The 12,518-nt window shown below is 40.4% G+C and overlaps 1 protein-coding gene across 1 annotated transcript; it reads left to right on the forward strand.

Moving 5' to 3' along the window:
- The first annotated feature begins 5,951 nt into the window (after window positions 1-5,951).
- Window positions 5,952-7,385, forward strand: KCNS2 (potassium voltage-gated channel modifier subfamily S member 2). The gene has a single exon (XM_032223507.1). The coding sequence runs from the start codon at window positions 5,952-5,954 to the stop codon at window positions 7,383-7,385; it is 1,434 nt and encodes a 477-aa protein (XP_032079398.1).
- The last annotated feature ends 5,133 nt before the right edge of the window (window positions 7,386-12,518 follow it).

The raw sequence follows: 12,518 nt of genomic DNA on the forward strand, positions 1-12,518 counted from the left end.
AATGATTTCTTCCAACCACCAGTTCACCAAACTGCTCAGGAAGTTAACAACTGGTTCTCCCGAAGTGGTGCAAACTGGCTGAATCCCGCCACTGTGTTATTTCCAAACTTACATAGACATATAGGTCGTGAGGATAATTTGCAATCCTGATTCCCACATAGTTGGACAAGGGGAAAAATCTGCCTCCCAGCAATTTGCCTCCCTGCAACAAATAGCAAACAGTACAGATGATTTACGCTATTTGTGGTGTTACTATTTCAGACTATACTTTTATAGCATTTGGAAACTGCTTCACTGGTTGTTAGAAGGCTTCCAGGTCCAATGCAAAATACTGTTCATTATCTTGAAAGCACTTTTCAGTCCAACATAGGAATACATCAGATAATGGCATGCCAGAATTTACTTTCTCTGTCCAATCTGGTCCTCAAAAGGGGGACTATTGCAGGTTCTAATAAGGAAGAATATTTGTGGATCAGGGTTGAAATGAGGGGTCCTTGATGCTCTCTGGGCTTTCTTTTTTTCTTGCAGACATTTCATTACCCAAAGTAGGTAATGTCATTCACAAACGAGGCTCCCCCATACATTGGGCACGGACCACTTCCCATTATATGGAACACATTTCCCCATATCACCCCCAATTCTGATAACATTTTGTAAACAAGCTGAAGCAGTTCTGTTCTTTTTCCAGCAGTCATTCAGTGCTTAAAATATTAATTTAATTGCATGGGTGCATATACCGTATTGTAATGTTTAGGTTTGAGATGCTTTATTTTAATTATTTGTGTTGTGTTGTGTTGCTTTGTCTGACCTTGTTGTAGCCTGCTCAGAATCTGCTAGGATTAGAGTATGTTATAAATAGTGTAAAGTAAATAATATGTACTTGTAATAATTAAGTGTAACATATTTTAGAATGCCTTGATGCTACGGTAGCAGAGTGAGACACTTGCAAAAAGTATCTTCAAATGTAAAAAACAAAGGGGGGGGGAGTTTAACAAGACCAGGATGTCCACAATGAGGAAATTTTTTAAAAAACCAAGTTGGTGCCACAATCATGTGATTGAAACATCACATTTTTTAATGTGTGACGATGTAATGAAATGTAGTAGTCTGAATTCCCAGGAAGGAGAGGGTGCATTTCAGAGGATTAGGAGACAACACAGTCCACATATTTTATGTGAGAGAAAGAGTGAAGAGAACCCTTCTGTAATATTTCACAGAATATATGGTAGATGTAGAGAGTTGAATGCTTATTCTGGCAAGATTCAGTCTGTAGGTGGTATCCTTCAAAGTGCTAACAACCAGATGACTGCAAGGAATATAAATCCTTCCATTCCCCAGCATTCAGCTAGAACTGAGAATGCTACTTGGATGAGAAATGAAACATCTTCAAGAAAAAAAAAACAAAGAAAGTCCAGTTGCCTTTTAAAAAGCACCTTTGGGACAATTGGATGGCTCATTTTAGAAGGACTCTGGAAAGAAACCAAGCTTTAGAGAATGATATATGTTCTTAAATTTCTCCTACATTAGTGGACCTTAGGTAAGTGTGCCACACTTTAGAGTTTAGCAATATGTTTTAATTGAGAGATTACCACAATAAATCATGGTGCTACCTGCCTTTGCAAAGAGGACATAAGGCAGATTAATTTCCAGTAAAAGTATGAAGTGTGAACTTCAGTGTGTTAGCTTTGCCCTTAGCTGCATCAGTGTGATTCCAGCTTCTGGAAAACACAAAGAGAGATGAATCATGCAGGAGATATATAGAGAAAGGTCACGGTGTGTCTCGATAATTTGCAAAGAGAAGAAAATGCACCTATTTTATGCTGATCATCAGGCTGATACCAGGCTGCCTGGAGATGGCAGGATGGATTCACATGCTGTCCCAGCTTACACTTTTGCTTGTTCTGGGAGCCAACAGCTCACCCTCTTAAAAAATATCCCTAAAGTGTGAAACAAAATGTCAAAGTACAATAAAACATATTTTAAAAAATGAAATATGAAATAAAATGCACTCAGAGATACTGGAAACTTGTAAAATCACAGCATGAGGACTCATGACCCAAGCTAGATGAACTTAAATGTGAAATCCTGAGAAAAGGAACCAAGATGCCAAAACTGCACTAAATAGGCAAATGTCCCTTGCGGAGTCCATTCTACCAGTGTGATGGCACTGTTGAAAAACTAGTGTTTTCTCTATTGTACGTCTAAAGTGTGATATGGGCAGTCTATGTGGAGCCCAACCTAAGGCATGTTGTTTAAAATTATTTGGAGTGTGACATGCTTGAATCACTATTAGATGTATCAGTAATATGAGTGGTGCGTACAAATGTATCAGAGGTGGGTTGCTCCTAGTTCAGCCTGTTTAGACCGAATCGGTAGTGGCAGTGGCGGGAGGCTCCGTCCACCCACCCAGATGCTTCTGCGCATGTGCAGAAGCATTGCGTGAGCGAACGAGGGCATACACAAGCACAAACGAACCAGTAGTAAGGCAATTGGTAACCCACCACTGAAATGTATCCACCGTGAAAATGGGATTATTGGCCAAGTAGATGATTTGTAGAGCACCTCTGTTTCCGTTTCAGATCCCCATCTGTGATTTTCATTCATACATTCATACATGATGGCTGTCATGATAAGAATACTCCCCCCCCCACTTTTTTTTGAGAATAGGCAATTGCAGAACTTCAGAGGAAGGGGAGAAATGGAAGATCTTTTGCTACTCCGAAAGTTGTTTTGCCAAATGAAAATATATCCACTTTAGAACAAGAGTGATCAGTTGGGGAGGGAAAGTGGATTTGAGTGACATGCTAAAATAATATTCTGAAAATAGGTAGATACATTAACTTCACAGGCAACAGTTCATTATCTGGGTTATCTCTACTCTCACAACATAGGAACGCTTACTGAAGGCTTGAAAAGGGTAAATGAATGAGGAAATCCAGAGACAAGACAAATTCAAATGCCAGGATATATTTTTAGGGGGAGAGTTAGAGCTTCACAGCTGAAAGTAAAAGTAGATTCTCCTGCATCAACAGTTTTACTTCTCTACCTGGATACATGTGCTCCTAAAAGTGGAGAAGATATCTAATTCAGATCAAAACCTATTGATTCAAGGATAAAAACTATGGGGCCTTTCTTGGCTTGGCATATTTGTTGTAGTCTAGAATGACTATATCTGTATTTAGGATACCTCCTCCAGATTTTTGTGGTTTTTCTTCTCAACTGACAGAACCATGATGGTGGAGCCAGGATAAAGGCTGAAGTATTCCCCATGTGATTAATAAATATCCCCCTAAACCACATTACAACCTTCAACATGGCAGCAACCTTTAGATGGACTTTGCAGGAGGCACACCTGGGGTTTTCACATGCACCACATAGGTTATGTAATCCTACCTTAAGAAGACCCTGGAGATCAGGAGATATTGAGCCTGCTGTTTATTTCCCATGCCAAAATTATCTTCCATATACATTTCTCTAACCTGATTTAACTTGGGAAAGACTCTGAAAACATCAGAATGTTATACAGTCTATCCAAGACTCCTGGTGCCCCAAGAATGGTAGAAGTGACTAATCTGTTGCTGACACCAAAGTGAGATGCAATTGCTAATACAGGTGATACATAGTTCTCTCTTTCAGACAGCCCCCCAAAAAATCTTGTATGTGCTGCGTGTAGAGGACACCCTTAGTTTTACAGTATTGACTGACCAGAATTTTTCAAGGCTTTGGAAGAGCTATCCTGCTGAGGTCAGTAGAGGTTTTCTGGAACTCCTTGTGCTAAAACAGAAACACCTAGCAAGGAATCAAGGTTTAGGATTTGTAACTAGCTGGAGGAAAAGCATGGATGACTTGGAGGGCCACCATCAGCAGGATTTCAAGGACAAGGGTGCTGAAGTCAGAAAACTAACACTGGTCTTGTTCTTTGAATCAAAGGAGAGCCTGGATCCTACAGAAGAGGATCCTAGGTGGAAACGGGAAAAGGAAGATTCCCTTTGGGGATGTTTTTCTATGAAGAAAACACAGATAAATGGTCCAAGAAAAAATAAAAAATATCCCCCTGGATAAGCCTTCACATGCACCTTGCCCCAGAACTGATTGGGTTCATACAACACAGTGAATGTAAACCACACAATCACATTTTAGTTTCGTATGTCATGCAGAATCAACCCATGCCATTAGTTTATGGTTTGGTGTGCCATGAAAATCAGACTAGTGGGTTAGTTGAGCAGACCATTATAGGTGACTGTGTTAATAATAGGTTGCCTGGCTAGCTGCATATGGGGGAAAATATTTGGATGAAATTTTATTTCTTCTATTAACTTCTGAAGACAATGGATCATATCTGACCCATTTTCCATTTATGTTCTGCCTGATAACAGAGCATACGCATCGTGTGTCTTTAACCTGTTTTCTCCAAGCTGTTGCCCATTTGTTGTGTGGAACAATTCCCATCATTTGCTCATCATTCGCATCTTGAAAACATATGTGGAGACCACCACTTTGGAGAAGACTGTCTGAAGCCACCTCCTTTTGGTGAAGAAGAAGAAAAAAACCCAATGGATTATGAATTTCGATCTTGAAATAGAATGGAATAGAATTCTTTATTGGCCAAGTGTGATTGGACACACAAGGAATTTGTCTTCGGTGCAATAAAGAAAAGATGCAAACCAGTCGAAATAAACAGGCAGAAGGTATCTAACTCTGCTGGGAAAGAATGAGGATCGTCGTATACCATCACTTCAGCCTGCACTGAAACCAGCGTGGTGGCAGGAAACAGACCGTGCACGATGGTGGGGAATTCCCTAGACAGCCTTCAGCCCCCTCCGATCGTGGGCACCTTCCTTCTTCGCTTCCAGCGTCTCTCAGGTGCCTCGCTCCGCTGCAGCATCTGAACCGTCGGCAAAAAGAAAAAAAATAGAAAAGGCGGCGCCCACCTGGGGCGCGGGGGGGGGGGGAGAAGAGGCGCGTCCAATCCTCGGGCAGGGCTTGGCTGGAAAACGCGGGGGGCTGTCGGTGGTCGCCATGACTGCTGCAGCAGCCGCTGCCGCTGCCTGGAGCTGAGTCGGGAGGCGCGGCTGGAACGGAGCTGTCCATTCAGCACCACGGCGCGACGGTTTCGCCTTGGGTGGTGGTTCTATTCTCGGGGCGGCTAGTCCAGGATGTAAGTCTTTGCCGACTTATCTTTTCTAGGCAACGCGGTCCATCGTGCAAAGGTTATGTGTTGAGTCTGGGAGCCAAGGCAACTAACCCTTAGAAGAAGGACCCCGCCCAGCAATGGTAGCGGGCGGCTAGGGGAAGTTTCACAGTGAAAAACGGGTCTGGAGCATTTGGGGGCGGTGGGAAAGGGGGAGGATTGCTTGTCGGTAGGGCTACTCTACCAATTTCATCGTCAAAAAATCACTGGCTTTCCTAGTTATTTTGTGATGGTGCAGACATACTTACTCAATAGCCAAAAAGGGTCAAAGGAAAAGTGCACAGGGATTCACCTTTGCTCCACTCACCCGAGCTACAGTTTAGGGAAAGGTTGCACCTGGTGCCTCAGATCTGCCTGGTCTCCCCATCCAACTATTGAAAGCTGTGCCCTATTTTCAGTGATTGAGTAGGGGAGATGACGACCAAAAGCTGCATGTGTTATTGTATCAGTTACTGTATTGCCAAAGGGAGTAGAGGAAAAGGAAAGGGGGCAATCAAATATAACATATTGATTCGTGGTTGAACATTAATTACCATCTTATCTTCAGTTAAGTAAAAAAAGCTGCATCTCATAGAAAGGAGCTGATGGTGTGGGAAACTCAAAAGGTGGGTGATGGAATATATGACGGTATTTGATCCAAGTATATCATAAAAGGGAGTAATGGAGAATTCTCCTTCTGTTCTATTGGCTAACATGGCTTGCCTTGTTTTTATTATTCCATAGGTGTACTCTCTCCATTTAGATCTTGGAAATACTCACAATGACCGGGTTGAATCTAAGGGGTTTGTCTGATACGTATTTTGAAGACAATGAGATCAGTCTCAATGTTGGAGGCTTTAAAAAAAAGATGAGATACAATACACTATTGAGATTCCCCGAAACAAGACTGGGTAAGCTGCTGAGCTGCAATTCAAAGGAGTCAATTTTAGAGCTTTGTGATGACTATGATGACACTAAGAATGAGTTCTACTTTGATAGAAATCCTGAACTTTTTCCTTATGTGCTCCATTTTTATAATACTGGAAAGTTACATGTGATGGGTGAGCTCTGTGTCTTTTCCTTCAGCCAAGAAATTGAATACTGGGGAATCAATGAATTCTTTATTGATTCGTGCTGCAGTTATAGCTACCATGGGAGAAAAATGGAACCAGATCAAGAAAAATGGGAAGATCACAGTGACCAAGAAAGTACCTCTTCTTCCTTGGATGAGATCTTGGCCTTCTACAATGATGCCGCTAAATTTGACCAGCAACAGTTTGGGAAAGTGAGGCGGCAGCTATGGTTAGCTTTAGACAATCCTGGCTATTCTGTCTTGAGCCGAATATTCAGTGTTCTTTCTATTATGGTTGTTCTTGGATCAATAGTAACCATGTGCCTCAACAGCCTTTCAGACTTCCAGATTATTAACAGCTCTGGGAATTCAGAGGAAGACCCTAGATTTGAAATTGTGGAACATTTTGGTATTGCATGGTTTACTTTTGAGCTGGTGGCCAGGTTTGCAGTTGCCCCAGATTTCCTTCAGTTTTTTAAGCATGCACTCAATCTGATTGACCTCATGTCCATCCTTCCATTCTATATCACTTTAATAGTTAACCTGGTGGTGGAAAGTAGTCCTGCATTAGCCAATTTGGGTAGAGTAGCTCAAGTCCTGAGACTGATGCGAATATTCCGTATTTTAAAACTTGCTCGGCATTCAACAGGCCTTAGATCTCTTGGAGCCACCCTCAAATATAGCTACAGAGAAGTAGGGCTTCTTCTCCTTTACCTCTCAGTTGGAATCTCTATATTCTCAGTAGTGGCTTACACAATAGAAAAAGAAGAAAACAGAGCCCTGGAAACTATCCCTGCCTGCTGGTGGTGGGCTACAGTTAGCATGACTACAGTTGGTTATGGCGATGTTGTCCCATTGACCATAGCAGGCAGGCTAACAGCTTCTGCATGCATCTTAGCTGGCATCTTAGTTGTAGTCCTTCCTATTACACTTATATTCAATAAGTTCTCTCATTTTTATAAGCGCCAAAAACAGCTGGAAAGTGCCATGAGGAGCTGTGATTTTGGAGATGGAATGAAAGTAGTTCCTTCTGTCAATTTAAGAAACTACTATGCCTACAAAGTTAAATCCCTTATGGCCAGTCTCACAAACATGAGCAGAAGCACACCCAGTGAATTAAGTCTGAATGATTCCTTACACTAATCTATGGTTCAAAGGCCTGATTGCATGATGAAAAACCAAGAACTGTGTTTATATTAGTTGTTTCTCTCATTGAGCTTCTAATGCTGATGCACATTGAAATAAGAAGATCCACATAAGTTATTAATTTTGGTAATAATTCACATTTACTTGAGCATTGTGAATGATTCATCATGCATCAATTTTAGGAACAACGCTCCTAAATTGCCTTGCAATTGGAACACACATTGAATTCGTCATAAAGTGATATGGGGAAATGGACACGCTATCGTGGAACCTTTGAATTCCATACAGAATGAAGTTTAGTTTCAGGTTGGCTCCTAGTACATTTTCATCTAGCTCTTAGAAATAGCCTCCTGTTCTTTGTGTTGAGTACTGTAGTCTCTATAACATTAATGTTGATAGTACTGTGCTTCCTTGTCACATATATAATTTGTTTTGAAAGTTCCTCTGACCACAAAAACAAACAAAAGTCACCTCCAATAGAAATATGATTAATCTGATTTCATGATCTTTGAGGTATAGTGCGAACATTTCCTAATTTCTCTTGAATTTTAGAAACCATCTCAAAGATCTATATACACAATTAATATTGCATTTCAGAAATCACTTTTCCATACATTTGGGAGTTAAAACTGTCCCTTATAACAAGTAATGCTGTTGTAACATATTTGTGCAATTTTAATTGAGCTTGATTGTTCTTAAGAACCTGACACTAAGTATCATTTGTAAGATATTTTATAAGTAACAAAAATGTGCCAGCTTGGATGTAAAAAAATATGGGAAGTGATCAGCATGGGTGATTAAGAGACAGGATCAATTCTGGTTTTTCAAAACCTAACCAATATATCCATCCAACCACCCAACCATCCATCCATTATGGCTCTGTTTGTTGTTGACCTTATAGTGTGAATAACATTGACAGAGTGTGACTGAATGCTAAGGACTGACTTTCAAGTAGATGTAAAGCATGCTGAGTATATTATTCAAGACCATGCACTATTAACATATAGATTTTTTTTCTTTCTCTGGGATACATTGATTAAACTCTATCATGCCAAAGAATGGAAATTGAGGCCTATAATGACAGTACTTGAAAGATATTTCTTCTTCTGCTGCTGCTGCTACTACTACTACTAGTAGTAAAATATACATTCTTAGGTCATCCTCTCAAAAGGATATTTTTCAAAATTTAATTTACTCAAATATTTTCCAAACCTACCCAAAGAAATACCTAGATAGCATTGACTGCTACCACCTATAAATCTGGGATAGTCTATTACACTAAAATTTCCAGAATAAAATTAACTTAAAATGTCTGAGCTAAGTGAGCAGTGTAGTTTTCTACCTAAGATACTCATGCAGCTGGCTATTGAAAAGAAATATACCAAATTCAGCAATGTAGGGTCAACCATAGCCAAACTGAAAATTATGAAATGATTAAAAAAATAGTTACAATGGTCATATTAATTTATAGAATACTGTCCAGGTCTATCATAATGAATAGCTGAGAGCATTGAAGAAAACTAATGCCCAACCAGGTCGTGTTCCATTAAGCTTGTAGTCAATTAAACACTAACATTCCTAGGTACATTTTCTTCAAGGTAAAGATAGAACTATTTCTTATTTTATCATACCACACCCAGAGACACCATTTAAGTATGTATACTTGTTGTGTGTAGATGGAAAATAGGAGATACATTTTTGATGCATGTGGTTGTCCAGGATAACGTCGAGATAACTTTTAGTACACTGTCCATCCCTCTGCCCGAATTACCTAAGCAGGTAATCTCAAATCAAGCATTGAATTATTCTAAACTTTCTGTTCTGGAGATTTCAATGACCACTGAGGAGTGTTTGAAACTTTACATCCCCAAGTCTATGGGCCTATCCCACATGGTGTCTGGCCTCACACATACAATGGGGCACACAAAGGACTTTGTTTTCTCTTCAGGAGGACTCAGGACGTTGAGGAGTCCTGGATGACTTTATTTTTATGGACACATCTACATCTTTGTTTTAAACCTCTACAAGGTTGGATTATTCCTCTCCATCAACTTGCTGAGGCTGGACAATAGGAACTGGAATCCAGTACAGGAAGGCAAGCACTTGGAATTATGGAAATTAAAGTCCAACAATACTGGTTGTTCTGAGAGAATATCTACAAAAAATATTCCAGCTTCAGAATACGAACTATTAATTGGTTGTTATATGGAAGGCCACTGCCATTATCACATTAAAATAACTATTGGGGTTATTTTTTCGGTACTGAAAATGGTTCTTACTTTTAACATAATGGGCAGAACTCTGGACCTCAGCTGAAAGACTTTTCTTCATTGAGACCCTGCAACAGTTCACAAGAATATTAAGAAGGGGGAAGGGCGGAGATATTAAACTCTAGAAGAAATTAAAAAACAGCTTATGTCTAAGTTTTCCAAGGCATTTGTGGGACATCACAGAGGCAACGTATCTGTGACGTAGCACATATAGCTCATAGACTGAATTCTAGTACCATCTGAAACATAGTTATTATCCCTGTTGAATTTGTATCCTGCTTTACTGTTCAGAAGGGAAGGCTAATCTGTATTTTCACAAAATGAAAAATGCAGAAAAATAGATAGAATTACCAAGATAGAACATTAGTGCAAAAATGCAAGCCTCCTTAGGCAGAAAAAGTAGGATAACCACCCCCCAAAAAAGACAAGACTGACTTCTCACATTATGAAGTGAGTAAACCGAACCTCACCTCAAGGACCCACTATTTTTAATTCCTACATCCAGAGTCCAAATTGCAGGTTGGACCAGTTTCACAAATCTCTTGAGATACACTCTCTGTATAATATTGCCAAGGTTCATGAATTTATATTTTGGAAACCTTTGCCTGTTAATTATATGTAATTTGCTGAGGCTTTTCAAATTGTTTGTACAAAACTGTACAATCACCAGTATGTTCATTGGTACATGGACCAGGTGTTTTCTCTCTGTACACTGTGTAAAAGACACATAACTGACATCAAAGGCAATACTGAGTGCATTGTGGCTATTTCACACAGAAATGTTTAAAAGTGCTTCCCCCCCGCAAAAAAAATGGGCAGTCTGTTGTGTTAACAATAATATCATTTGTTATAGAATTGAAGCTTTGAATATTAAGTAGCAATGAAAGATTAAAATATCATACATCCACTAAGAGCCAATGAATTGTTTTACCATTTGCAATGAAGCAATTAATATTAACTCAGGTTTAGTTAGAGTCAACATTTATTATATTGCTTGCTAATTGCATATGTCAGAAGAATTAAAAAGATGTATTCACTGATTAATTGACCAAGAAATGTAAGAATTCTGTTCTATGCTATAGTATGGCTTCTGGGAAATATGGAACTCAGACCTTTCGAATGGCTTCTCTCAAATCCAGAAATGGGAAAGTTCCCTCTGCTTTATGCTCCTATGGAGGCTATCAAGCCAACCATTTTGTGCAAAGGCCTTGACTGAGCCCCGTTCTCTGATCTTTCTTCACTTTCTTTGGATGTCTACTCTTGGAGTGCCCATCTTGATTCTTGTCCTTCGCCTTTGAGGAAGCACGAGATGATTCTGTTCATTAACTTGGCTTATATCCTCCTGGAAATATATATGGGGAAAGATATAGACAGGCAGGGGTGGGATTGAAAAATGTTAGCAACCGGTTCTCTGTCTGGTTGCTGAATGGGTGTAGCCATGGTGGGCATGGCTTACTCGGCTTCCTGCACCACAGCAGCAGGGAGGAGTTTTCACCCTCCCCAGGCTCTGGAAGCTTTCCTGGTACCTCCAGGAGGGCAAATATTGCCTGCCCCAGGATCCGGAGCCTTCTGGAGGCCAAAAATGGGCCTGCTTCCAGACTTCTGGAACTTTTGGGAGGCCCATTTTTTGCCCTCCCAGAGCCTCCATGTGGGCCTTGCACTTACCTGGCATCCAAAATGGGCCACGTGGAGACTCCTGGGATGGGCGGAGCATGACGGGCAGGGCCAGCCAGTCCTTTCAACTGCCGGTTAGGTGAACCAGATGTAAAATTAGCATCTGGTTTGCCCAAAACTGTCCGAACCGGCTGAATCCCACCCCTGTAATACAGGCAAATGCCATGTATGATAAGACAGAGGGTATTGACTTCCAATATTGTCCTACATGGAAGGAATAGCTGAGGAACTCAGCATGGGCTTCAGTGAACTTGATCACAGCAGAAAAGGTAAGATATCCTCAAGCCAAGTCTAATACCTAATACTGCATGGACATATTATGTAGCTTTCTTGGTGACTGTAGATGAATTCACATATCCTTCTCCTCAGCTTACTAATTGAAGTTTAGAGCCTTCTGCCCTTGAACCTGTTTTAAAACCAAGATTGCCATGAAGTGAAGGAAACTTTTCAAGAAAGTTATCTGAGAGGAAAGAGACTTTTCTTTCCCAAATGCTGCCATCCCAATAAAGAAATGTAATTACCCTCTATGTTGTCTCCATTACTATGAAGCTACTTTAAAGACTTTTGCAACATAGAGCCAGTGAATTTTTCCTGAGGAAGACTTGTGAAGGGTCTTAGGAAGCAACCCTCTTCCTCCTCCTCCTCCTCCTCCTCCTCCTCCTCCTCCTCCTCCTCCTCCTCCTCCTCCTTTCTTTTTCCATGTTTAGATCAAACTTTAAGTTGCCAGAATGAAGCCACCTACTTGACTTTGTTGTTGGCCAAAAATAAGTCATTATCAGTACATGTTTCTGGTAGTAGCTAAGATACCAACAGAAGAGCTGTGCTCTATGTCTTTCCACACTCACAGAGTGTGTTGTTATCCACTAAGAGTTTTCACTTGAGCATATTGGTTTTACATTTAGGCACTTCAACTCTCAACCTATTTCAGGGTCCTCCAAGTAATATACAGGAGATCAGATCCTTCTTTAATGCTATTCCTTGCTCAATGGTCTCTTTCCTCCATCTTTTAATTCGGTAACCCTTGTCCTTAAAAAGGAAGTTTTAAAATAACTTCTGTTGACTGTTTGCTTGTTGTAAGGAATTTAGAGCTACAAGAGGGCACAAAAACTGTACTTCAGATAATGCTAAACTGTAATGTCCAGCCTCTTTAGCCAGCATGGCAATTGGTGAGGAATCCTGGATGCTG

This window comes from Thamnophis elegans, chromosome 8 (genome assembly GCF_009769535.1).
Source record: "Thamnophis elegans isolate rThaEle1 chromosome 8, rThaEle1.pri, whole genome shotgun sequence".
NCBI classification, from domain to species: domain Eukaryota; kingdom Metazoa; phylum Chordata; class Lepidosauria; order Squamata; family Colubridae; genus Thamnophis; species Thamnophis elegans.

Bases quoted from the DNA above. Each gene is read 5' to 3' on its own strand.
- KCNS2 (XM_032223507.1), top strand. From the start codon at position 5,952: ATGACCGGGTTGAATCTAAGGGGTTTGTCTGATACGTATTTTGAAGAC.